The 27152-nt window shown below is 37.0% G+C and overlaps 1 protein-coding gene across 1 annotated transcript in view; it reads left to right on the forward strand.

Moving 5' to 3' along the window:
• The window catches only part of INTS7 (integrator complex subunit 7), a 93678-nt gene that overhangs the window by 36957 nt on the left and 29569 nt on the right, over positions 1-27152 (forward strand). Inside the window, exons 8-13 of the mRNA XM_058702115.1 lie at positions 12569-12686; positions 17585-17719; positions 20731-20828; positions 23356-23595; positions 25437-25574; positions 26892-27098. Of these exons, the coding sequence (XP_058558098.1) occupies positions 12569-12686; positions 17585-17719; positions 20731-20828; positions 23356-23595; positions 25437-25574; positions 26892-27098 (936 nt within the window). The remainder of the gene's footprint in view (positions 1-12568; positions 12687-17584; positions 17720-20730; positions 20829-23355; positions 23596-25436; positions 25575-26891; positions 27099-27152) is intronic.

Consider the following 27152-nt stretch of genomic DNA (forward strand, 5'->3'; position numbering starts at 1 on the left):
CCCAGGTTAGACAGAGAGAGACAAATACTCTATGATGTCACTTATTTGTGGAATCTGAAAAGGCCAAACTTAGGAAAACTAAAACAGTGGTTACCAGGGTGATGGGGGTGGGGTGCAGAGGACATTAGTATACTTGTTCTAAGAGACTCTCTCTGACTTAGATATATCGAGACTAGATTATAGGGACACAAGGGCAGAAGCAGGGAGAACATTTAGGAGGTAGTTGTAAATATTCCAATTAGAAAATACTGTGGTTATCTGAACCCGGGGGAGCAGTGGAGATAGCAGTGAGAAGTGGTAATATTCTGGATATATTTTAAAGGCAAAGCTGACGGATTTACTGGCAAATTATACGTAGAGTGTAAGAGAAAGAAAGAATGACTCAAGGTTTTTGGCTTCAACAAATTTACTTGGATTGAGTAAGATTCTGGGAGGCTTTTTTCTTGAAGATCAGGAGTTCAGTTCTGAACAAATGACGTTTACAGTGTCAGACATCCAAGTAGAGATGTCAAGGAGTTGGGAGTTTAGTGAACAGATCTACCTGAAGTTGTAAATATGGGAGTCATCAATTTATAGATGGTATTTAAACTCATGAGACCAGATGAGTCACCTAGGGAGAGAGTATAGATGAGATTCAGGGAACGATGAAATAAGAAAGAACCAGCAAAGCAACCTGATATGCAGTCTGTGAGGCAGGAGATAAGTCAAGATAGTATTATTTTATAGGAAGAAGGTTATAATCAACCATGAGGGATACTGTACTATATTTGTATTCTTCAGGATATAGGACTGATAATTTACCTTTGCAGTTAGCAAAACGAAGTCATTAATGACCTGCATGAGAGCAGTTTTATTGGAGTATTGTGGGCACAAGACTGGTTGGAGGAAAACAGGAAAAATATAGACTGTGAATATAGAAAGTGGGTTTTTAAAAATTTTTTATTTAAAAATTTTTTAAGTTTATTTATTTTGAGAGAGAGTGCTTGCATGTGCACGAGTTGGGGAGGGGCAGAGAGAGAGAGGGAAAGAGAATTCCAAGCAGGATCCGAGCTGACACAGCAGAGAGCCCATTGTGGGGCTTGAACCCACGAACCATGAGATCTTGACCTGAGCCCGCATCAAGGGTTGGACACTTAACCTACTGAGCCACCCAGCTGCCCCTATTTTTTATTTCTTTTTTAAGTTTGAGGTTTTTGTTTTGTTTTTAATTTCAGAGGGAGAGAGAGAAAACAAGAGAACGAGCATGGGGGAGGGGAAAGGGGGAGAGAGAGAATCGTAAGCAGGCTCCACATTCAGTGTGGAGTGGAGCTTGAACTCAGGACCGGGAGATCATGACCTCAGCTGAAATCAAGAGTTGGATGTTTAACCAACTGAGCCACCCAGGTGCCCCTAGAAGTTTCTTTTAAAGGAGTTCTGCATTACAAAATAGGTCAGTCAGAGTAAAACAAATCCCATATGATTTCACTCAGGTGGAATTTAAGAAACAAATAATCATAGGGGGAAAATGGGGAGAGGCAAGCCAAGAGACAGACTCTGAACTATAAAGAACAAACTGATGGTTATCAGGGGGTCGGTGGAGAGGATGGGGGGGCGCATGAGTTAAATAGGTGATGGAGATTTAGGAACGTACTTGTGATGAGCACCAAGTGTTGAGTCACTAAATTGTACTCCTGAAACTAGTATTACACTGTATGTTAACTAACTGGAATTTACATAAAAACTAAAAACTAAATAAAAAATACAGGAGTTCTTTAAAGAGCAAAGAATTGAGACTGTACTGCTAAAGTGTATGGTGTCTACTTTTTGTTTTTATCATGGGAGGAGTTTAAAGAAACAGAAGTGCCATTAAGCTAGGGTAATAGAGGATTGCCAGATAAGATATTTGAGCAAAGCAGTGTATATACATATGGTTTCTGGCATATATATATAAGTGCTTTTTTAAGAGGCGCCTGGGTGGCTCAGTCGGTTGGGCATCTGACTTGGTTTCAGCTCAGGTTGTGACCTTGGGGTTGTGGCATCCAGCTCTGTGTCAGGCTCCTTGCTGGGCATTGAGCCTGCTTAGGATTCTCTTTCCCTCTACCATTTGTACTCTGTCTAAAAAAAAAGAAAAAAAATGCTATTGTAAGAGTAGCTCTAAAAAACTACATTAAAGGTAAGATTTTTCTCTCATTTTCTTCCTGTATACTTTGACAGATTGTAGGGTTCGGGTGGTGCTGTCTTAATAAAATGAATTGGGATCTTTATCTTTCTTTATTCTGGAATGGTGAATAGCTATGACAGAAATTTTCTGTCTCCTAAGGATACTGCTTAAAAGGTATCAGAAACCCATCTGAACCTGGAACTTTCTCCAGGGATAGTATTTTGAGAATACTTCCAATTATTTATATAGGTATTGCCCTATCTTTTCTACCTTTTCTTCAACCAGTTTTGATGTTTTCCATTTAATTCACTTCTCAGATTCATTAGTATCAATATAGAGAACCTTTATAATTTTTAGTGTTTTTGTATTTGAAACTTTATCTTTATTTTTTCTTACTCTTTGTGTTTATATCCCCCTTTTCTTGATTTGACTTTGCAGAGGCATGGCTTTCTTATCTTTTTCAAGGGCTTAGAACACTTATTTTTATTCTTGTTTAATAATGAAAGCAGTTAAGGCTATTAATTTTCCCCGTAGTGCAGATTGCCTAAATTCTATAAATTATGGCTTCTAGTGCTCTCATTGCCATTAATTTGAAAAGCATTTTTTAGAAGTCAGGTTTATTGTGGTATAATTTATTTACAGAAACCTTTCTAGGTATACTGATCAATGAGTTCTAAGAAGTGTGTGTAGTTATGAAACCACCACCACAATTGACATATAGAACATTTTCATCACCCCAAAAATTCCTTCAGGCTCCTCTGTAGTCAGTCCTTCCCCCAACTCCTAACAACCACCAATCTGATTTCTGTCCCTATAGTTTTGCCTTTCTAGAATATAAATGCAATCACACAGTATGTAGCCTTCTGGATATGACTTTTTTTTACTTAGCATAATGCTTTTGATATTCATTCATGTTGCTGCATTAAGCAGTAATTTGTTCCTTTTTATTGCTAAGTAGCATCCCAGTGAATGGACGTACCACAATTTGCTTATTCATTCACAGGTTGAGGGACACTTGGATTGTTTCCAGTTTTTGTTATTATAAATCAAGCTACTATTGTACAGGTCTTTGGGAGACATTTCTGAGGTAAATACCTAGGACTTGAACTGGTGGGTTGTGTGGTAAATATATTACTAACTTTGTAAGATACTGCCAAACTGTTTTCCATGCTGACTGTACCATTTTACATTCCCACCAGCAGTATGTAAGAGTTCTAGTTCTCTATCTTTGCTAGCACTTTCTATCATAGGGCTTTGTAATTTTAGCCATTTTATTAGGTATGCAGTGGTATCGCATCATGGTTTTAATTTGCATTTTCCTAATGACTAATGATGAGTATCTTACAGGCTTGTCATCTATATCTCTTTGGTGAAGTACCTATTTTAATCTTTTATGCATTTTTTAAAGATGGTGTTCTTGTTACTGAGGTTTTTATATATTCTGAATACAGATACTTTATCAGATATGTATTTTACAAGTATTTCCTGCCAGTATGTGTCTTTACAGTATCTTCTAGAGAGTAGAAGTTATTTACTTTGATGAAATTTAGTTTATCAATTTTTTTTTTACTTTTTTAGGTTGTGTTTTTAGTTTTATCTAGGAAATCTTTACCTGATCCAAGGTCACAGAGATTTTGCCCTGTGTTTTTTTCTAGAAGTTTGATAACTGTGGTTTTATATTTAGCTCTGTGTGATCCATTTTGAGTTGACTGTTGTCTACTCAGGTACAAGGTAGGGATTGATATGCATTTAGATAGGCAATCATCCCACACCTTTTGTTGAAAAGACTGTCCTTTCTTCATCGGCTTACCTTAGCATCTTTGTTAAAAATTCTTTTACCATATCGACATAAGTCTGTTTCTGGGTTCTGTTTCTTTGATCTATGTGTCTATCCTTAAATGAATAGCACACTGTCTTGGGGTTTTTTTTAGTTTTATTTATTTAAGTAATCTCTACACCCAATGTGGGGCTCCAACTCACGACCCTGAGAGCAAGAGTCCCATGCTGTTCCGACTGAGCCAGCCAGGCACCCCAATAGCACACTATCTTGATTACTGTACCTTTATAGTAAGTCTTGGAATCAGGTGGTGTGAGTCCTCTACCTTTGTATTTATCAAAATTATTTTCGGTGTTTTAGGTCCTTTGCCTTTTCATATAAAATTTAGAATCAATTTGTCAGTCTCTGCAAAAAACCTTGCTAGGATTTTGATTGGTATTTGCATCTATAAATCAGTTTGAAAAGAGCTGACATCTTAATAGTATTGAGTTTTCTGATCTATGAACAAAATATCTCTCTCTGTTTATTTAGGTTTTAGTTTATCATCAGCAGTTCTTAGTTTAAAGCATCCAAATCTTGTAACATTCTGTTAGATTTATTCCTAAGTAGTTCGTGGGTTTTGGTGGTATTATAAATGATTGTTTTCTTAGATTTCCAAGAGACCAATTTTGATTTCTTCTGTGACCCTGAAATTAATTTTTTTCTTTATTCATATTGTTTTTTTCCGGTTTTATTGAGATACACTTGACACACATCACTGTATAAGTTGAAGGCGTGCAGTATGCTTTCACTTACATTTATTGTGAAATAATGACCGAAGTAAGTTTACTTAGTGTCCATCATCTCATGCAGGAACAATAGAAAAAAGTTTTCTTACGATGAGAGCTCTTACGCTTTACTCTCTTAACAATTTTCATATACATCACACAGCAGTGTTGACTGTAGTCATGTTGTATGTTCCACACCTGATACCAACTGATCTTATAACTGGAAGTTTCTGTTTTTGAAGTTACCAGTTTTTTGTATTCATGGAATTTTTGTTGTTGCCAACCTTCTGTTATTAATGTCTAATTTTAAAGTTTCTTTGAGACCCAGTGTAGGATCACTTTTTATAAATATGGTTGACCATTGAACAACATGTTTTGAACTGCATGGGTCCACATGGATTTTATATATAGATCTGTCAGACTACCATGTTCTACTGTGTAGGGAGTCAGCACCCTCACCCCTGTGTCAACTGTAGTTCAAAGGATTTAAAAAGAAGGTATATTTTCTATATTAATTATATCAGATATGTTATATGTAGTAAAATATGTAGACAAATATATAGTATATAATGTTACATGTTATATATATGTATTGCGTTAATATTACATATTACATGTAATGTTACATATTGTATATGTATACTACATACTATATATATTACTAATATAGCGTTTTAGTATAAAGCTATATTCAATCTACTTTATTGATAGTACTCAAGTATACCATCTTAAATTAGTTTTTTTTTTTTCTTTTGATCTATGGAGTTTTGATATTTATTCTCTTCTCACACCCATTTGTATTTTAATTTAAAAATCTTAGGGGCGCCTGGGTGGCTCAGACTGTTGAGTGTCCGACTTCAGCTCAGGTCATGATCTCATGGTGTGTGAGTTCAAGCCCCTCGTTGGGCTCTGTGCTGACAGCTCAGAGCCTGGAGCCTGCTTTGGATTTTGGGTCTCCCCCTCTCTCTGCCCCTTCCCTGCTCACGTGTGCACTCTCACTCTCTCTCTTTAAAAGTAAATAAACGGTAACAAAAAAATTTTTTTTATCTTAATGCTCTTATTGCACAAATGGAACTTATTAATGTAAAGGGATCCTCTATCCTATTTAAAGCTTTTTGCCTCTAGGGGCTCCTGGGTGGCTCAGTTGGTTAGGTGTCTGACTTCAGCTCAGGGCCTGATCTCACAGTTTGTGAGTTTGAGCCCCGCATGGGGCTCTGTGCTGACAGCTCAGAGCTTGGAGCCTACTTTGGATTCTATGTCTCCCTCTCTCTCTGCCCCTTCCCTGCTCATGCTCTGTCTGTCCCTGTCTCTCAAAAATAAATAAAACATTAAAGCTTTTTGTCTCTGATTCTTTATATATCATTAACATTGCTACTTGTTTTTCTTTGCATGTATTCATTAGTCTGTCAATTTTATTATTGACTTTTCTCTGTCATTTGGGTTTAATCCTTATAAATAGCACATAGTTAAATTTACCTCTTTAGACTTAATCTGAGTCTTTTTAAATAGTGTAATATAAATTATTTGCATTTATTGATATACCTGATGTTTTTGCTTACTTTCCCCATCTTCCTATTGTTCTTATACATTCTTTCTTGTTTCCTTTCTCCATTACTTTCCTTTGTTACTTTGATTGTTTTCTTTATTCCTTTATGTTCTAGTGAATTAAAAAGATTTTTAGATGCTAATTAAACATTTGTTTTTACTTTACTTATATCTGTACTCAGTATATATTAATGTAAGAACATGTGTGTCTGTTAAGAATGAAAAGTGTGGTCATTGAAATGTTGCAAATTTTAGCAGACTTGAATTCTCTTTTTTCCTCCCCTTCACTCTTTCCTATATCTTATTAAAATAATCTGGAATTTAATGATCAATCTTTTTTTTTTTTTAATGCTATACAGTGGGGTTTTTTTTGTAATAGTTTTTTCATAATATATGCACTGAACTTCACAGCCACATGAACAGTCACTTAAATGTTAACTAGTTTGTTGATTTCACAGCTTGCTAGTATTTCTTCATTTTACCACATCTTCCCTTGAGTTTTTAATTCTGATTTATCTTTCTTTTTTCTTTGATTAACTAACTTTTTTCTTTGATTAATTTTAATTGAAAATATGTATTTTTTAATATTTGTTTCTCTCACAAAGAATTTTTTCCTGTGCCTGAAACCTGAGCATATTGATCTTAATTAAATAGATATGGTCAAATAATCACTACCTCACAGCCTAGATATATTTTTGAAAATATTGAAATAGAACAGAGGAAAACAGTGATAATGATATTTGTTGGTTTCAAATTTGAGTTTTACTCCCAATTACCAAGAGTAATTATATTTTTTCTAGGGCTTCCTTCTTCCCCCCTTCCCTCCCTCCTTTTTTCCTGCCTCTCATCCAGTCGCATCCACCACTGATTAATTTTTGGGTTTTGGTACTTCAAGAGTGATTGTGTCTATTTCATTGCTACTTTTGCTGGTGTGATGGTAGGTATTATAATTAACATATGGAATCATATATTCCAGATTTAAAGGAAATCCTTTCATTCTAAATGTTCTAAAAACACAAAATGAAGGCCTAATATAGTGTATTTTTATTAAAATAGCCAAAAACAGAATTAATTTCATAAGAACAAAAATATTTTTTCATGTGTTTATATTTTTGTTTGGATTTTGTATGCTTGCTAATATAAATATCCATTTTAGTTGGTGTTAATTTGTGTTAATAGCTTACACTTATTTTGATGTTATAATCTTATCTGAAGAAGTTGATTTATACAACCTGTCTGTTACGAAGCAAAAGATTATTCTGGATATTTTCAAAGACATAATTTTATTTTTGGTTTTATATCTCCTGAGAGCTCTGATTTGTACCTTATCTGATACTAGGAGGAATGATAAGTTAAGCCTGAGAATTAGTTCTTTTACATCTTTTTCTTTATGGTTAGTAGAATGGAGACATTTTGAGAGATTATGTCTCTGGCAGAGTACTTTGAAGCATAATGTTTTTCTGTACCTTAAAGATTATAAAATTTTTGCCATGCTTTTCTGGAACACATCCCTGGTGGCCAGTCCCATTCTAGGGTAGAGGAGAAGCCCCTATTTAGGAACTGACCCAGAAAACGGTAATTCAGGACAGAGCTTCAGTTGAGAAGTGAGGTAAGCCAGCCTAGAGAGAGAAATTCAGACCAAATAGTGAAGAAGATTGTCGTGGTGAGTGAGAAAGGGCGCTCTGTTTGAAGAGTTAGTTTTCCTTTTTGTCAATGTGAAAATGGCCCTGGTAAGAACAGTTTGTAATAGGCTATGTCCTTGGAACCGAAACTTGAGCCAGACTTCATCACTGACATAGGATTGATGTGCCATCCCTGGGGAACTTCGTGATGTGCTCTGTTAAGCTTACTGATCTGAATTAATGAACCTTGAAATCAGTATGTATTTACTGGGAGCATTTTAGTACCCAGTACTGTGCTGAATGACAGAAATTAGAAGATAACATTAATTTTCTAATATTTTCCCTCAATTTTTTAAATGGTAAAATTCTTCTTTTTAAAAATCATTAATATCGTTTTCATAAATGTCTCACATATGCCTTCTTGATCGTCCTGAAAGGTTAAATGTCTCCTAATACACAGAGCACTCTACAAGGCATAATTTTTAATACATAGAAATATAAGACATAAACCTTAACTTCTGGGGCTATTTGGCTGAGGGTTTTATTCTTAAGCACAAGTAAGTTAATAGCACAAGGCAGGACAGTTTAGGGAATAAGACATAGATAAGTGGAAATGGCTTAATTATTTGAATAAATAAAAAAAGACTGTGGTATTACCTAACCACAACCACTTTTTTAAAAACTGCTTTCTTCTGTACTTCAAAAACAATGTCTGTGTCTTCTCTTATTTCTGAATCCTTCACTCTTTCTTTCATACACTTGCATTTAGATGTTTCCCTATTGCTTCTGCTTAGGCACTTAAAAACGTTGCCAGTGTTCTTAATGCTAAATCCGGAGGCTTTTCTGCCTTCGTCATGGCCCCTTCAGCCTGCCCCTTCTCTTGGCTTCTTTGCACTGAACTGCCCTCACTCAGTTTTTCCACCCTTGAAACTGTATCATCTTTGCATTCTTCACCCCTCCTTTTCTTTGGAGTTGAGTCTTTGGGTTGAGTTGAAGCTGGGTGCTTCCTCCCACTTATTTTGTGCCAGTCTGACTGCTCCCCTTCACATCAGCCTGGGCATTCTAGTCCTTCTCCTGGAGCTGAACTACTCTCCAGCATCGTAGCTTGTAGAGCTTACAGAATTCTTGGACTTTCTATTATTATAGACAATAAACGTCACCCCCCTTTTATTTTAACATTTATTTCTTTTTATGCCAATACATTCGTATGTGAAAATTCAAAAGCTGCAAAAGGATCCATAGATATAGATATATAGATACAGATATATACACACACATGTGTATATATATATATATATGTATTATCTATATATATATATGTAAAATATTTCCCACTTACTCTTCTGCCATCCCCTCAGCTCCTTTGCCCAATGGCAACCAATGCCTAATTTCTTGTATGTTTTTCCAGAGATGTTTTACATGAAAGCAATTTGGTATACATCTTTACCCCCATTTTGCAGACAAAGAAGTTGAGACTCAAAGATTTCAGTAATTGGCTCAGATCACAGAGATGGTAAGTGGCAGGGCCAGAATTCCAGTGTGAATCTTCCAGTTAAAAATCTGTTTCTTGTCAGATTCCAAATGCTTGGTAGATATTTCTCCTTGGACTTCATATCTCTTCCTATTTCCGTCTTTCCTCTGAAATTAGCTTATTCCCGTAAATTCTCAATCTTCAAAAATGGAATCAACATGCTCCTATCATCAGGTTTGAAATTTTGTAGTAGTCATCGAGTCCTTGTTGATTCCCTCATACATGATCTGTTTCAAAACGTCTTTCATATTCACACTCCACTCTCCATTCCTACCACCAAGCTGTGGTTCAGGCTATTGTCCATCACCACCTGCCTGGATTACTGCCATAGTCTGTAGGTTGGCTCCTTGGCTCTCAACTGTGTTTATCATTGCCAGAATAATCTTCCCTAATGCTTTTGATAAGTTATTCCTCTCCAGTGGCTTCCTTTTACCTTTCTCATTAAGTCTAAATTACTCTGCCTAACTTTCAACGTCATCCTTAATCTGACCTAATCTTCCTTATGCAGTGTTTCTCTCTCTTAGCCTTCATCTCTTTTGGTCATACCTCCTCATAGGTCACAAATAAACACTCCATATTCAGATCTAATTGCCACAGTTCTTGTTTGCTTCATCTTAATCACAGTCTTCCCTTCCATGACCAGAAACTACTTTATCTTTCAAGTCCATTTGCATTTCTCCCGGGATTATTTGCTTCTGCTGCTGCTGCTTTTCTTATTAACTAGGTTTTTGTTTCAGTTGAAAAAGTACATGTGCACATGATAAAAAATTCAGAGTTCAAAGTGCACAGTGAATGAGATACAAATCATCTCTTCCCCCAGCCCTCGCCCACAGAGGTGGTCAGCGTTACTATTTTCTTACATATCCTTCTGAATTTTGTCATTTGTCATCCATATGCAAGCATGTGTATGTCCCGTCTTCCTTCTGTACGAAAATGGAAATACAGTATATACATGTTCTGAACCTTTTATCAATAGTACATCTTGGGAAACATCTCATGTTAGCACTTAGATCTACTGCGTTCTTTTACCAGCTGTGTGGTACTCCCTTTATATTTCCAGTCCCACGGACAGACGGACATTAGAGTTGTTTTTAGTACTTTTACTGTTACTGATTACATTGCTACATTGACTAGTTGGTTTAAAAAAAAAAATCACCTTTATGAATGTACCATTTCTAAAAAAGGAGTCCTTGGGTCCAATGATATGTACATTTAAAATTTTTATATTTAATGCCACTTACCCACCAGTGAAGTTTACGCCATTTTACCATTCTATCAGCAATGCATGAGAACACCTGTATCCCACACTGTTTTCAGTATTGTATTTTATTAAACTTGTCTAATCTGGTGAAAAAAAGTCTCTTAATTTAAATTTTTCAAATTATGAGTGAGGTTTAACTTCTTATATTTATTTAAAAGCCATTTTATATACAAAAACCATTTTGTATAAATACTATCTGTGAACTACTCATTTTTCTATTGGGTTGTCTATTTATTAGTAAGAACTTTTTATATATTAAGGTTATTGGGCCTTCATTGACCTTACATGATGGGAATATTTTTTTTTCCAGGTTTGTCAATTATCTTTTTACTTTTTCTTTTCCCATGTTGATCCCTTAGTAGTTTTTACAGTTTTGGTTTTTATTTGTGACAAAAAAGAAACAAGAGTTTAGTTTTATCTTACCCAAATGACTCGCCAGTTGTCCTTGAACTGTTGATTTAAAAGCCCCTCTGATTTGAAATGCCATTATCATATATTAAATTCTATGTGTATTTGAATCCATTTCTGGGACCAGTTCTCTCTGATTGATTTCTCTGTCCATGAGTATGAAAAACTTTGACTTCTACAGGTTTATTATACATTTTATATTTGGTAGGGCTTATTTTTGTCCGTCATTATACTTTATCAGAATTTTTCTGGATATTTTCTGATTTTTATTTTTCCATATTATCTTTAGAAACAGATCTAAATCTCTCCATTCCCAAGATTTTGATATTTTTATCTGGGACATACTAAGTTTATTTTATATTTTATAAAGTTTATTAACCCTTTCTGGAATTTTATTTTTTATTTTTCCGCTGGTAAGTTTTGCCATTTTCTGAACCTTTGCCCTTGTTGGAGAATGGGAATTAGCTGAATTTAGCAGGGCAGTTATTTGACTACTTACAAGACATGTCCCAAGAGTAAATATACAGGATGAGGCAGGAGTCCCTGTAGTATAAGCATATATTTATAGCTGACTGTGCTGAAAGAAAAGCCTCTTCTTTTTCGTAATTCTTCAGATCATCTTAGGCATAGAGTAGATGACCCGAAATGGAGAAGAGACAGCTCATTCACTTGTATAGTAGATAGAATTGCCACATTCTATTTTTTTTTAAATATACATACATGAACTAACATACATATCTCTCAAGTAAGCAGAGTGTGGTAGAGGTTCTGCTTGTGAGGACTAAATAGTACGTAATTTATACACTGGGCTTAATAAAAAATCAGTCATGATGACCTTTTTTTTTTAAATAGACTTTATTCTTCATAATAGGTGTAGATTTACAGAAAAATGGGAAAGACAATACAGAGGATCGCCACACACCCCACATCCAGTTAACCCCTATTATTGGTAATTAACATTAGTATGGCACATTTGTTAAAATTAATAAACTGTTGATACATTATTTTTTTTTTAATTTTTTTAATTTTTTTTTAACGTTTATTTATTTTTGAGACAGAGAGAGACAGAGCATGAACGGGGGAGGGGCAGAGAGAGAGGGAGACACAGAATCAGAAGCAGGCTCCAGGCTCTGAGCCGTCAGCCCAGAGCCCGACACGGGGCTCGAACTCAAGGACAATGAGATCGTGACCTGAGCCGAAGTCGGACGCTCAACCGACTGAGCCACCCAGGCGCCCTGATACATTATTATTATTAATCAAAGTTCATTCCTTATTCTGGTTCCTTTAGTTGTTACTTGGTGTCCTTTTTCTGTTCCAGGAGCCCATCTAGGAAACTACATTATATTTAGCTAACATGTGTCCTTAGGGTCCTCTTGGCTGTGGCAGTTTAACTTAAGTTTTTATCATGGGGGGAAAAGATACAATTTTTCTAAAAGCTAGGACATTTAAAACAACTAGACAATTTTAAAGTATATTGGCATTTCAACTTCTGCGTTCTTTACTCCTCTGTATTTCAGGCACTCTGTGAATGTGCCCTCCAGACTCCTTATGACAGCCTGAAACTTGGGATGTTGTCTGTCCTTTCCACACTGTCAGGGACCATTGCCATCAAACATTACTTCAGCATAGCTTCAGGTAAGGCGAAGACAGGGGAGAGCATACGGACAATGTGGTAATCCCTTTTTCATGCTGATGGGTCATGTTGCTTCTTCTGTAAAGCCTTAGAATCCAGGACGGTTCCAATCTCATACTCTGTTATATGCTAGTGATTGATTTGAAAAGGATTTCTTAACTAATGTCTGTTGTCATAAAATCTTGCACCTTTGATTATAATTCAAGGATATTGGTTTTCTAGATTTGCCCTGTTTTGAATTATATGTAGGTGAAACAGTATTTTTGCAGATACTTAACATAGCTTGTTTGCTTTTGTATGCCTCTGACTCAAAGTGCCCTTTGGATTTAAGTACATTTCAAAGGCCAAATGGTGGTGATGTTTAAAAGCAAATGTCACATGCCCTCTTTTAGGTATATGTCATCCCTCTGGAAAATGATTAAAATAAAACTTTACCCCAGTTCAATAATGATTTCCTAGTTGCCTATTCCAGATGATTTAACTTCAGAATGCCTTTATTGGGGTGCTTGGGTGGCTCAGTCAGTTAAACATCTGACTTTAGCTCAGGTCATGATCTCATAGTTCGTGGGTTCGAGCCCCCCATCGGGCTTTGTGCGGACAGCTCAGAGCCTGGAGCCTGCTTCGGGTTCTCTCTCTCTCTCTCTCTCTCTCTCTCTCTCTCTCTCTCTCTCTGTCTCCCCCCTCCCCCTCCCCACTTGTGCTCTGTCTCTGCCTCTGTCTCTCAAAATTAAATAAACATTTAAAAAAATTTAAAAAAAAAAGTTGGGAAGTGGGAGAATACATACTAGTGATACAGCGGTGACCACGGCCACAACCAGTTTCTAGGATCTGCCATAGGCAGTGGGCGTTTGCTGTGTCATGCATGGTCCCTTTGGCAGCAGTGTAAGTTGTGACATTGAGGAATCAGTGCCAGTGGTGGCAATATCTTCACTGAACTCATTCTGTGCATGATTTGGGCAGTGATCTTGGTTGGTCTCTAGCCTTGCCTGTTTCCTATTTCCTAAGCTTAGTTTTCTAGCCTTTCCAGTAATTCTGTGAGGTATTTCTTTTTAAAAAAGTTTTCTTTTTAATGTTTGTTTATTTTTGAGAGAGTCAGAGATAGAGCGTGACTGGGGGAGGGGTAGAGAGCGAGGGAGACACAGAATTAGAAGCAGGTTCCAAGCCATGAGCTGTCAGCACAGAGCCCGACATGGGGCTCAAACTCACAGACCGTGAGATCATGACCTTGAGCCTCAGTCAGACGCCCAACTGACTGAGGCACCCAAGCGCCCCATTCTGTGAGGTATTTCTATGTCAGTTATCCATTGCTACAAAATAAATCACCTCAAAACTTAGTGGCTTAAAACCATTGTGTTTGCTCTGATTCTGTATATCAGCAATTTTGATTGGCTTTTACTCAGAAAACTGCAGTCCTCTGGAACCTGGACCAGACTGGACGGTCTAAGGTAGTCGCATTCACCAGCTGGAGCGTGAAAGGCTTTCAGCAGAGGCACCATGGTTCTCCTGCATGGGACTCTCAGCAGGCCAGCTTAGCTTTGTTAACATCGTGTCCTCGAGGGTCCTCACAGCAGCCAAAAGAAGGCAGGCCACCAGCACATAAGCACTTCTTCGCGTTTCGCTTGCACATGTTTCTTCATGTCTCGGTAGCCAGGGCAAGTCACACAGCCAAGTCTAAATAAGTGGAGAAATAAACACCTCTTGAGGCAAGGAATTAGAAATTGCATTGCAAAGGAGCTTGCCTGCAAGGGATGTATTATTACAGCCTTTTTTATCAACAATCACATGCCCATTATGCTTTCCCTAAGTTCTTTTTCTACATGAATCAGCCAGTCTCAGTTTCTCAGCTGATACTTACTATCCTTGACCAACATCCTACCTGAAGAAAGCTGTGGTAAGCAGAGTATTAATTGTATCTTATAACTTACAAGTGCCTTCCCATGCAAGGTCTCATTGCTTCTGTACAAGTAGCCTTTCAAGTAAGGCACATGCAGAGGAGTTTATAAGTATTAAAATCGAGGCTTACAAATTTGCAGTGATATGTCCAAAGGCACACATTATAAAGAGCCTTAGCCTGGGCCAGAACCCAAAAGTTCTGACTTAGGGTGCAGTTTTATACTAAATGACCTAGATGTAAAATGACTTTCTTTTTCTTTATTTTTTAAAAGTCATGTATAAGCTTTGTCAGGTTATAGTATTCAAGCACTTCTTGAGCTTTGTCCTTTTATTGAATGTTGAATTTTATTAAATTGCAGTTTCTATATGGAATTAAGCAAAAGGTTTAAATAACCACATTAGGTAATGCTTATAGGAAATTAAAAGTCAGGGATTTTACAAAATTGGACTATTCCCGTAAGCAATGGTAAACGTTTAAGTATGTTTTCATTGCTTAGATTTTTTCAACGTAAGCAGGATAGTTTGTAAAACAAAATTAAATTTTGCATCTAAATCACTAACAAATGGCTCGTAAGCATGTAAGATGTTCAGTGTCGCACATACCTAAGAAGAATGCCAAACAAAGCCACACTGAAATACTTTACCAGTCCATCAGATTGGCATAGATTCAGAAGTTTGATAGCAGGGGTGTGGGTGAACCACGACTCTCATTCATTGCTCATGGGTTGTGAATTATTAGTCTGCATAGGTGATTTGGAAATACTCATCAAAATTATAAATGAGCCAGAAATTTCACTTCTAGGAATTTATCCTACTAGTATAGTCACATATTTGACAAATGACAGATGTACAAGTGTATTCATAGCATCATTATATGTAATAGCAAAATACTATCCATCAGCAGGGGTGTAAGAGCATAAAAAAATCCATCAGTAGGGACCGCATTAAAGAAATAATGTTATACAACGGCAATAGAAGTCAGTGTAATTTATTAAAAAGAATGTATGGCATGGAATAATCTCCATGATACAATGTTTAAAGAAAAAGCAAGATGCAAAAGTTTATGAAAGGAGAAAGCAATAGCAAAATATGTGCACTTGCAAATTTATAGAGCCTGGAATGATACACAAGGAACTGATAGCATTGGGTGCATGAAGAAGACTTCTCATTCACTGACTTTATACATTTTTCTAATATTTGTTGAACCTTTTGAACCAGTTGGATTTATCTTAGCAAATAATTTCTAAGTAAATAAAAAAATTAAATTTTTTTTTTTTTTCAACTTTTTAATTTATTTTTGGGACAGAGAGAGACATAGCATGAACGGGGAAGGGTCAGAGAGAGAGGGAGACACAGAATCGGAAACGAGCTCCAGGCTCTGGGCCATCAGCCCAGCCCAGAGCCTGACGCGGGGCTCGAACTCACGGACCGCGAGATCGTGACCTGGCTGAAGTCGGACGCTTAACCGACTGCGCCACCCAGGCGCCCCAAAAAATTAAATTTAAAAGTAATATTTTCCCTGAAACAGTTAACATAGAAAAATGCCACAAAATACTATATTTTAAAGGCAGAGTATTGGCCACTATCTACTTATCATGAGTATGTGTGAATTTTTAAATTGTGTTGATGTGCGTAAAGGGAAAAAAATTTATTTAAAGGAAACACTCTAGAAAGCTAATGAAATAATGCCACACTCATTTGTGGGATTTGGGATGATTTTTGGGGTTTTTTTTGGATCTTTATGTTTTTTTGTCAAATGTCCTATGATGACGCTTCATAGAAAAAAAGGAAAAATGTAAGTTGCAGAACACATCTGTAAATTTATAAATGAGTCTGTTTTGTCCAAATCACATAGGAAAGAAAAAGAATGGAGGAAATACAAGTGCCATAGTTTTGAAAAGCTTTTCAAATATTTTAAAAACACTGAGGCTTTACCTGAGCTAGTATTTTTATGTTAAACTGCGAATCAGTAAGGCAACATATGTCCCACACTGCCTGAGGTAGTCTTGGTTTATGCCTGTTGTAAGTAGTAATGATGTCCCCCTTCAGCCTCAAAAGATATGATCAACCTTGGTAGGAGAGGCAAGGTTGAAGTTGATAGGAATCATGGAAAATAAGCAAGAATGGAAAAAGGAAGGCAGAAACAAGAGACTGCTAAAAAGTTGAAAAGCTTTAATCTTCTTGAAGCTCACTCACTTATACCTGAGAGCTTCTCTACTGTATGTAAAAATATTTGCAACATAAGCCTTACGTTACAGAATTTCAAGTGTGTATTTTAAAGGTGACTGCAGTCTACAGCATAGAGCGTGAGGTATAAAGCACAGGGGTAGGACATAAGTAACGGATTTTACGTTACAGAATTTCAAGTGTGAATTTTAAAAGTCACTGCAATCTACAGCAGAGAGCATAAGGTATAAAGCACAGGGGTAGGACATAAGTAACAGATTTTATGATCTCAGGGGCAAGATGCTTAAAATCTTTGGGCTTCAGTTTCTTCTGTAAAAAGCATTGAATCATGTGATGTCAGAATCCTTTCCAGTTCTAAAATCATGAATTCTGTGTAAACCTTAACTCTATGCCAGCCATTGAGGTAAGAAAAGCAAACTTTAAAAGTTTTGTTTCTCTTTTTCTTTCCTCTCTTAAAGGTCAGGTTTACCTGATTAGAAGCCTGTATTGACATCCTAATTTTAATGAGAACCAATTGGTTCCCCAGAACCAATCTTTAGTTGTTTTGGCTTTTGCTGTGCTCCTTAGTCAATTTTTTATTAATATTTTTGTGGGAAAGTCCTATATTATTTTAGATCCTAATTCATTACAGACTATTGCATATACCTGTTCTAAGTACCTTGACAAGAGAAGCAGGAATGATTGTTTTTATTGATGATGGAGTAGAAGTAGATGGAGTAGAAATTTTCCTTTGAAAAGGAGAAAAATGAACCTAGACATTGAATTGCTTTTGGACTATATGAGTGAATTAAATCGGTGCTGCTTTTCTCTTCTTGTTTAGGAAACGTGGGTTCTTCCCCCAGATCTTCTGACTTGGTCCGATTAGCCCAAGAATGCTGTTACCATAACAACAGGGGCATTGCAGCTCATGGAGTGCGAGTCCTAACTAATATAACTGTCTCCTGTCAAGAAAAAGGTCAGTTTGATCAGGACTGATACTATATATAAACTTTCAAATTGGAAGTTTTGGTGGAATTGTGTATGTGTCTTTGGTTTTTTAATCCCTTATTATTTTTAGCACTTGTGCTTTTACCTACTGGTTGCCTCCTGAAGTGTTCTTAGAGCAGGTTTTCTCAAGACTACTTAATCCCATGAAAAATAAAAATATGAAAATGAGGACCTTGGGATTGAGATTGTGAAACTGAAAGGTTTCATGGAGCATTGCCCATTTCCTCTCAGTGCTGAACTTTGCGTGGATGGTGCTGTGGGTAGGAATCGCTTATGACTGCCCTGTGGTATGACAGTTTGTTCACCTGTACAAAAGCCTGAGAAATTTAGGAAAAAATACTTTAAGTTAACAAGGGGCTCAAGTAACAAATAGTTTCACCTAGGGGCAAATGAGTTAACAGAGTAATATGAATTAAATTGGCATAGAATTTGTCTCTGGGTATTTAAAGTTAAACTGATTTGCATAATTTAAGATATGAATAGAAAATGCTTAGGGGTGCCTGGGTGGCTCAACTGGTTAAGTGGTTGGCAGACTCTTGATTTGGACCCAGGTCGTAATCCCAGGGTTCTGAGATTGAGCCCCACTTGGGGTTCTGTGGACCGTAGAGCCTGGTTAAGGTTCACTCTAGATCTCTCCCCCTGCCCCTCTTCCCTGCTGGAGCTCTTTCTCTCTCTCAGAAAAAAAAAAAAAAGGAAAAGAAAAGAAAAAGAAAGGAAAGAAAGAAAGAAAGAAAGAAAGAAAGAAAGAAAGAAAGAAAGAAACAGAAAGAATATGCGTACATTTTATTATATTCCTAACATCTTTGATCTAAATAAAGGCTTGAATAAGTTCATGCTGGTGTTCAAAACCAGAAATGCATTTTGGATATTTCTTCTATTACAGTGTTTATTTTGATCTTTATTAAGGATCATAAATAGAAATCTTAGCCCCACAAAACGTCAGCACTGCTCATTCTTAGTACCTATTTTTTTTCTCTAGCATCCTGACCTTCAGTAGTCTTAACACTGTTTGTCAAGCCTTATACTAATTCAGATAACATTTCTTTAAATTGTTCTTTAAATGTTGATTCTTATTTGAATAATTAAACCTGTTTTATTTTTTAAATAGTTATGAGTGTTTTCTACCATGTAACATAGAAAACTGTGTGTTCTCAAAGCTCATACATATTAACCTAAATATGGTTAACTAATATATTCAGAACTTTCTAGAACTTCTAGAGAAATTTTAGCCCCATGGCAGTGGAACGATGCTGTAGTACTCTATTACATGAGACATCTTAAGGAATTTGTTCTTTGTGGTCTGACTTATAACATTAATAAGATTATGTGGCATCTTCATTACTTCCTAAAAGGGGTGCAGTTTTCATTAGAAAGTTACCTTGTAGGTGAAAATAGACAAGCATAATCTGTCCAGTTAGGAAAGAAGATTAAAGATTTATGTCTAGTTAGGAAGACATGGTTTGCCGTTCCTAGTATTTTCCTCAGCGAAGCTGGTGACCCTGTTTCAGTTATGCTTTATTTATACCTTTACGGCTTTAGCTCTTGATTTAATGTGGGTATATATATCTTTTTTAAAATATTAGTTTCAGGTGTATGACAGAGTGATTTGATATTTGCATATATTGTGAAATGATCACCACAGTTAGTCTGTTTAATGTCAGTCACTATATACAGTTATAAAATTTTCTTCTTGTGATGAGAATTTTTAAGATCTACCCTTTTAACAACTTTCAAATATGCAATATAGCGTTGTTAACTATACTCACCACGCTATACAATACATCCCATGACTTACTCATCTTATAGCTAGAGGTTTGCACCTTTCAACTCTCTTCTCCCATTTTTACCTACCACCTGCCTCTGGCAACCACCAGTCTGTTCTTTGTACTTACGAGCTCGGTTTTTGTTTGCTTTTGCTTTTGCTTTTTGCTTGTGTATTTGTTTGTTTTAGATTCCACGTATAAGTGAAATCATATGATCATATGTCTTTTTCTGTCTGACTTATTTCACTTAACATTATGCCTTCAGTATCGATCCATGTTGTCTCAAATGGCAGGTTTTCCTTCTTTTTGTGGCTGAATAATGACCCTTTGTGTATCAATACCACATTTTCTTTATCCATCATCTTATTGGTTGTTTCCATATCTCAGCTGTTATAAATAATGCTGTAACGAACATGAAGGTGCATATGTCTTTTTGAGTTATCATTTTTATTTTCTGTGAGTAAATATCCAGAAATGGAATTGCTGGATCATATACTAGTTCTGTTTTCAGTTTTATGAAGAACCTCCATGCTGCCTTCCAGAACAGTTGCATCAATATGCATTCTCACCAGCAGTGCACAAGGGTTCCTTTTTCTCCACATCCTCACCAGCTTGTTCTTTCTTGTCTTTTCGACAGTAGCCATTCTAACAGGTGTGAGGCGATCTCTCATGGTCGTTTTGATTTACATTTCCCTGATGATTGGTGATGTTGAGCCTCTTTTCGTGTACTTGTTGGCCCTCTGGATGTGTCCTTCAGAAAAATGATTTTTCAGGTCCTCTACCCAGTTTTTAATCAGATAGTTTGTTTTTTGCTGCTGCATATGAGTTCTTTATATATTTTGGATATTAACCCCTTACCACATACATGATTTGCACATATTTTATCCCATTCAGCAGGATGCCTTTTCATTTTGTTAATGGTTTCCTTTGCTGTGCAGAAAGTTTTTAGTTTGATGTAATGTATATATTTTTATAATCATTAGTAAAGTAGTGGAAAGTGGAAGTCTAAAGATAGCCTTTACATTTCATAAGTAATGGCGCATGTACTTTTTCAGGAAGGTTAGCTTTACACATGACAGTGTTTCCTATATCTTCCAGTCCTTAATGTTTTTTCTTCTAAGTGTGTGTGTGTGTGTGTGTGTGTGTGTGTGTGTGTGTGAGTGAGTATTTAATCTTCTCCATTTGACCACTGTAAAACTTAGTGTTTTTCCTCTAGACCTTTTGGCACTGGAACAAGATGCTGTCTTTGGCCTGGAATCCCTTTTGGTACTTTGTAGTCAAGATGATAGTCCAGGTGCTCAAGCCACGTTAAAGGTGAAAATATAATTTATTTTAATATAATGCCTGTTTTTATTGCCTCAACTAGGGATTGGCAGTCTCTCTATAAAGGGCCAAATAGTAAATATTTTAAGTTTTGCAGGCTATACACTCTTGTCACAACTACTCAGTTCTACAGTTATAGGACAAAGCAGCCATGGATGGTGTGCATAAGGGGAAGAAAGAAAGTGTGGTGGTACGGCAGTAAAACTTTATTTACAAAACCAAGCAGGTGTTGGCCAAAGGGCAGTAGTTTGTCAATTCTGGCTTAAACACACAATTTGCCCTTGATCTTCACTTTCAAAATTACCGCTTTGACCATTGTTATTCCAAAGAATAGACAAAGTAAAAACCCAAACTTTGGCCTATTTTGCCTTCAGTTGACAGTGTTTATTTAGTTGAAGCAAATACATATGAAGGTCCTAGGCAACATAAGGCAAAATTAAATAGGCAGAGCCCCTGTACTTACAGAAGTTTATAATCTGAGGTAACACTGATAAGAGATTTTAAAAGAGATATTTAAAATTTATTATGACACTGGAGATTTTTAAGGCTTTTAAGATGTGAAATGAGCCTACTCTTATTGGAGTGAAATATGAAATACAATTTGTGATGGTACAAAATTAAGAAAGGTGGGGCTAATAGAAGTAAAAGGCTATTAGGTAGATATTAGAGATTATAAGAATGATAGCTTGTCTAAGTTATGATTCAGTTCGAAGTAAGTCATAACTTAGTTTAGAATGTTAAGAAAAGGTATGTCACAGTGATGAACAGTGAAGATATTAGTTAAATAAAAATGTGTTTGGCAAATGATTCATCCCCAGAATCCCTTTGGAGCCACAATACATTTACATAAACGTTTTAAAAAAGAGAGAAAGAAAACAAACCAAATCCTTTTCTTACCAGTTGTAAATGTCAATAAAACACTGGCCTCAGCACCATGGGACATACAAAGATGGTCAAGAAAGGTTTCTGTATTAGAGGAGTTCCCCATCTAGAACACACTGACATTTATCTTAGGGACAATAATACCAAACAGAATGCACTAAGTTCCCTGGTAGTATGAATCAAAGTGCAATTCTAATGAGAGGACAGAGTTAAGAGTGATTCAGTTGAACTAAGGATGTTAGGGAAGATTTGAACGAGTAGCTGTCGTGTGAGTTAAACCTTGAAAGATGGGGTAGAATTTCGGTATTGAGGAAAGATCATTTGAATCCAAGTGATGACAGTTATAGGAGTTATGAAAACAGCAATCTACCTCTCATGTTGGAAGATGGTGAATAGCCCCCTGTGGCTACATGACACAATTAGGAGATCTGGAAGATCTGCTCTGTCAAGCAGGTTACCAGACCTGATGCCAAGGAACTTTGTCTTGATTCTCAAGGTAGTTGAGGGAATATTAAAATTTCTAAAGTAATGGACATGCTGTAACATTTGTTGTAGTTATTATTGTTATTTAAATATGTCTGTTATGTGCCATACTTTGTTGACAACTTGTATATATATTTTTTTCTTTACAAAAAACCAATCTAGTGAAATTTGTCCCTCTTTAATGCTCACGAGGAAATTAAGATTCAGAAAGATAAAATAACTTGTTGAAAGATACCTAGCTGATCAAGGGCAGGCTGATCTTCAACTTTGGACCTGTCTGGTTCTGAAGACCTCATTGTGTCTTCCTAACACGTACCGAAAGCTACATGGTTGTAGTGTGAAGGTGGGTTAACGGGCCCATGCTTTCAAGAGATGGAAATTAGGAAGAGATTTATGTTGTGGTAGAGAGAATGGAAAGGAGGTGGATATTGAAGATTTGGTGAAAATGGAAATGACTAAATGTAGCAGTCATTTGGCTACATAAAAATGAGAGGACTTCTGGTTTCTGGTTTTGGTGGCTGGGATATTAGTCGATGCCATTAACTGGACCGAATGGAAGTTCTAAAGCCAATTGATTTTTGGATTTCAGGTTAGAAGTAAGAAAGAAAGAAAATTAGAAGTCTCTTCCCACTTCAGTGTGCCTCAGTGTCATTTAGGACACCTTTTTTGAACTTTAAACTCCTAGTAACCCAAATACTAAAAAAAGTTAATCTATTAAGTTTGGGACAGGTGGGGTTCGGAAATCTGTATTTTCGTTAGCATCCTGGGTGATGCTGGTATAGGGAAGTTTACAAACCATACTTCAGAAGCAGTTTTTGAAAAGTAACGAAAGTGCAGTATGGTGATATCCCATTTGGCATGTATATGGCCTCTTCCTTGTTGTGATTTTCATCTCAAGTCTTTTTTTTAAATAGGCCTACATTGAAATGAGTGGTTAATATACAGTCTCGACTTACTCTCATTTAAACATGGCTCACTTTCAGATCCTGATAATAAGATTCAGTATGCTGTGTGTTTCTTAGGCAGGAGAATGTTATGCCCACAGAAAACCTTTTCCTTGATATTTCCTAATCACTTGTACGAAGTTCTTTTCTTTAAAGCTTCAGTTAATACCTTCAGCATGTAACTGGTCCATCTTCTATTCAATGTGCAGATTGCTCTGAATTGTATGGTGAAGCTAGCCAAGGGCAGGCCTCATCTTAGCCAGTCAGTGGTTGAGACCTTGTTGACCCAGCTGCACAGTGCTCAGGATGCCGCGCGGATCCTGATGTGCCATTGCCTGGCGGCCATTGCCATGCAGCTGCCAGTGCTGGGCGACGGAATGCTCGGGGACCTCATGGAGCTCTACAAGGTGATCGGACGGTCAGCCACAGACAAGCAACAGGAACTTCTGGTAAAGAGCCACCTTTTGAACCTGCCGGGGATGAATAGATCTGGTGTAGTGGGAATTACTTTAGGAAGTCAACGTTACTGTTTGACTCTACTTAGATTAATTATGTAAGACCAAGAGTCTGCTGAAGTCAGAACAGAATTGGAACTGTGAGCTTTTGACTATTTCCACTTTTGATTTACAAAGCTCTGTTTAGTTCAAATCTAAAACTGCATTCTTCCCAAGCCCTGTCAAGTTGCTTAGTGTAGCCAAGCCTCCAGTCTGATATTTTTGTTTTATTTCAAAGTGAAAATAATTTTTTTTTCCTTTCTAATGCAAAGCAGTAATGAACTAAACCCTATTTTGTACTTTCAAAAATGTAAGTTAAGGACGTAATGATAACAGTGACCATAAATTAGCTCAAATTCCTCTTTTCCAATTCAGGACCTCTGTAGCTGTTTAGAATCCTGTTTAGGTTTCAGTATAGTCCTGGGGTTGGGAAAGGTGCATGCTTAGAAACAGAAGACAGGGAAGCTATATAATAACGTGTAGTTGGAAGTTCTCCAGGGCTCAGAGTAGGCTTCGCTCTAAATAAGCATAAATGAGATGTAAGCCTTAAGTTGGCCGCTTCATGTTGTGGTCATCTGAATTTAGGGCTTGGAGAAAAGTGTAATGAGATTTCTTACTCAAGCTCATTTATATTTAATCCTCCGGGGAAAATTGTGTAAAAGATTACCCCCATTTCATTCCTACCAGGAAAAGTTACCCTTGATGACCAAGTGGCAGTAGCCATGGGAATGACATCATACAGTTATCCCAGCTTATGTGGACCTTTGTATATATCAGCTTCAGAATACTAAGACACAGTTAGCCAAGTTTATTTTTTATTGAAGCAGCATTTTCAACTAATGTTCTTTGTCCCTTTTTTGTTAGTACTACTGTGAGACAGTATGTCATTAAATTATGAAACATAGTATTAAATTATGAAACATAGTATTAAAGCATAAGGAATAATATGAAACCATTTGCATCCGTCACCTAGCTTAAGAAAAAAAATCTTACCAGTACAGTTGAATTGTACTTCCCTATGTACCTCCCTAATAGTATCTTCTTCCTTCTCCCAGAGCTAACCACTGTCCTGCATTTGGTGTTCATCGTTCCCATGCATGTTATACATTTACTACCTTGGTATATATCCTAAGTAATAAACAATATTCTTTTCATATTTTTTTTTTTTCAACGTTTTTTTTTTTTTTTTTTTTTTTAATTTATTTTTGGGACAGACAGAGACAGAGCATGAACGGGGGAGGGGCAGAGAGAGAGGGAGACACAGAATCGGAAACAGGCTCCAGGCTCCGAGCCATCAGCCCAGAGCCCGACGCGGGGCTCAAACTCACGGACCGCGAGATCGTGACCTGGCTGAAGTTGGACGCTTAACCGACTGCGCCACCCAGGCGCCCCTATTCTTTTCATATTTTTAACTTTATATAAAGGTTATCTTGCTACATGAAATCTTTTGCATGTTGTCTCTTTGCCTGTTTGGTGGGAGCCATCTAATAGATAAGGGTATCTCTGGTTTACCCCTTTCACTACTATATGGTATTTCACTGTGTGATATCATAATCTCCTAGTCCGTATTTATGGGCATTGTTTCTGATTATTTGCTATTACAAACAATACTCTGAGCAATGGGATAAATTGCTTAATGACTTCGAAGTGGAAAATTAATAAATGTCAAAGGAAAACAAATTTTGTTCTTTTTTGATGGGTTCTAATTCTTCTCCCTTTTGGTTAAAGTTATCTATGACATTGGATAGAATTACATGTTTTCTTCCTTATTTTTCTTACTTCTTTCTCAACGTTAGGTGAGTTTGGCCACTGTGATATTTGTAGCAAGTCAGAAAGCACTATCCGCTGAAGTAAAGGCAGTAATTAAGCAGCAGCTCGAAAGTGTCTCCAATGGATGGACTGTTTACCGAATTGCCAGACAGGCATCCAGAATGGTACGTGTTATCCTTCTGTGTGAACTGGGTTGGTGAAAGTGACAGGTTACAAACCTTTGATTGTGTGATTGTCACCCCTAGTCAAGATGGAAAGTAAATATGGAAGTATGTTTTAGTCACGGGATTGAAAGATGATAATGGAAAGGACCTAGTTTATAACTTTTCTCGTGTGTTGTGGTGGGGAAAGTTCCACGGGAATTCCAAAAATATGAACTCTTTTTTTTTTTTTTTAATTTTTTTTTTTTCCAACGTTTTTTATTTATTTTTGGGACAGAGAGAGACAGAGCATGAACGGGGGAGGGGCAGAGAGAGAGGGAGACACAGAATCGGAAACAGGCTCCAGGCTCCGAGCCATCAGCCCAGAGCCTGACGCGGGGCTCGAACTCACGGACCACGAGATCGTGACCTGGCTGAAGTCGGACGCTTAACCGACTGCGCCACCCAGGCGCCCCAAATATGAACTCTTTTTGGCTGAAGAGTTTCAGCCACTTCATTTTGCCCTGTATTCTCATAACCACAGCTGCCTCCCACCCACCACTTCCATCCTCCATCATCAGTACACCAGATCTTTCTTCCTTCTCTCTCTCCAACCTTGTCATTCTTATTTGGAGATAGGGGCACGTTTTAGTAGGCTGTTCCCTTCTCAGCCATATGAAAAGCCTAACAATTTTTATTTTGCTTGAGAGAAATATAGAGCTTGGACAGTAGAAATCCTTTGGGGATAAGACCAGAGAGCAAGTTTGAGAAGTGTTATTCTAGATATTGTAACACATGTTCTCATTTTACGGTGTTTCTCAAATGTGGGGAGGAGCTCTATCGAGAGAACAATTCTTTGTTATAGTCAATACCCCCAAGCATCCAGGCACTGCAGGAAACCGAGCTCACGTTCCCCCCAACAGCTCCCCTCCCTCGGTCATTTCGAGAGGCATTCGCGGTGCTGCTAATAATCACTTCAGGGAACTTCCTGGAGTTCACACCCCACCTCCCCACTGCACTAACTAGCTCATACAGAATGACATACAGTAGGTGTTCATACTTTCTATAGTTTGAACTAAAATTCTAGATGTGAGTTATAGTTCATTCCATTTATTTTCTCTTTGGAACTGTTTTAGAAAAGAACTTCAGGCATTCTGTTATATAAAAGCAGCTCAGCATATTTTCTCTGAAGAAATACTTAGACTGAGTCTCAAAGAATTATATAATGTGAAGAATGATTGTTAAAACTTATCCAAGGTTTGAGTTTGTCTTTTAGCTGCCTCACTACCTAATTCAAGTGTAAGAATCTCATCATGTGCACACCCCCCCCCCCCTTTTTAGGGTAACCATGACATGGCCAGAGAGCTTTATCAGAGTTTGCTGACTCAGGTTGCCTCAGAACATTTCTACTTCTGGCTGAATAGTCTGAAGGAGTTCTCACATGCAGAACAGTGCCTCACCGGGTTGCAAGAGGAGAACTATAGTTCAGCACTTTCTTGCATTGCTGAGTCTTTAAAATTCTACCACAAAGGGATTGCTTCCTTAACAGTAAGTACTCTTAATTCTCCTTTGGTGGTGATAACTTGATTCGTGTGAGAATGG

This window comes from Neofelis nebulosa, chromosome 15, assembly GCF_028018385.1.
Source record: "Neofelis nebulosa isolate mNeoNeb1 chromosome 15, mNeoNeb1.pri, whole genome shotgun sequence".
NCBI classification, from domain to species: Eukaryota; Metazoa; Chordata; class Mammalia; order Carnivora; family Felidae; genus Neofelis; species Neofelis nebulosa.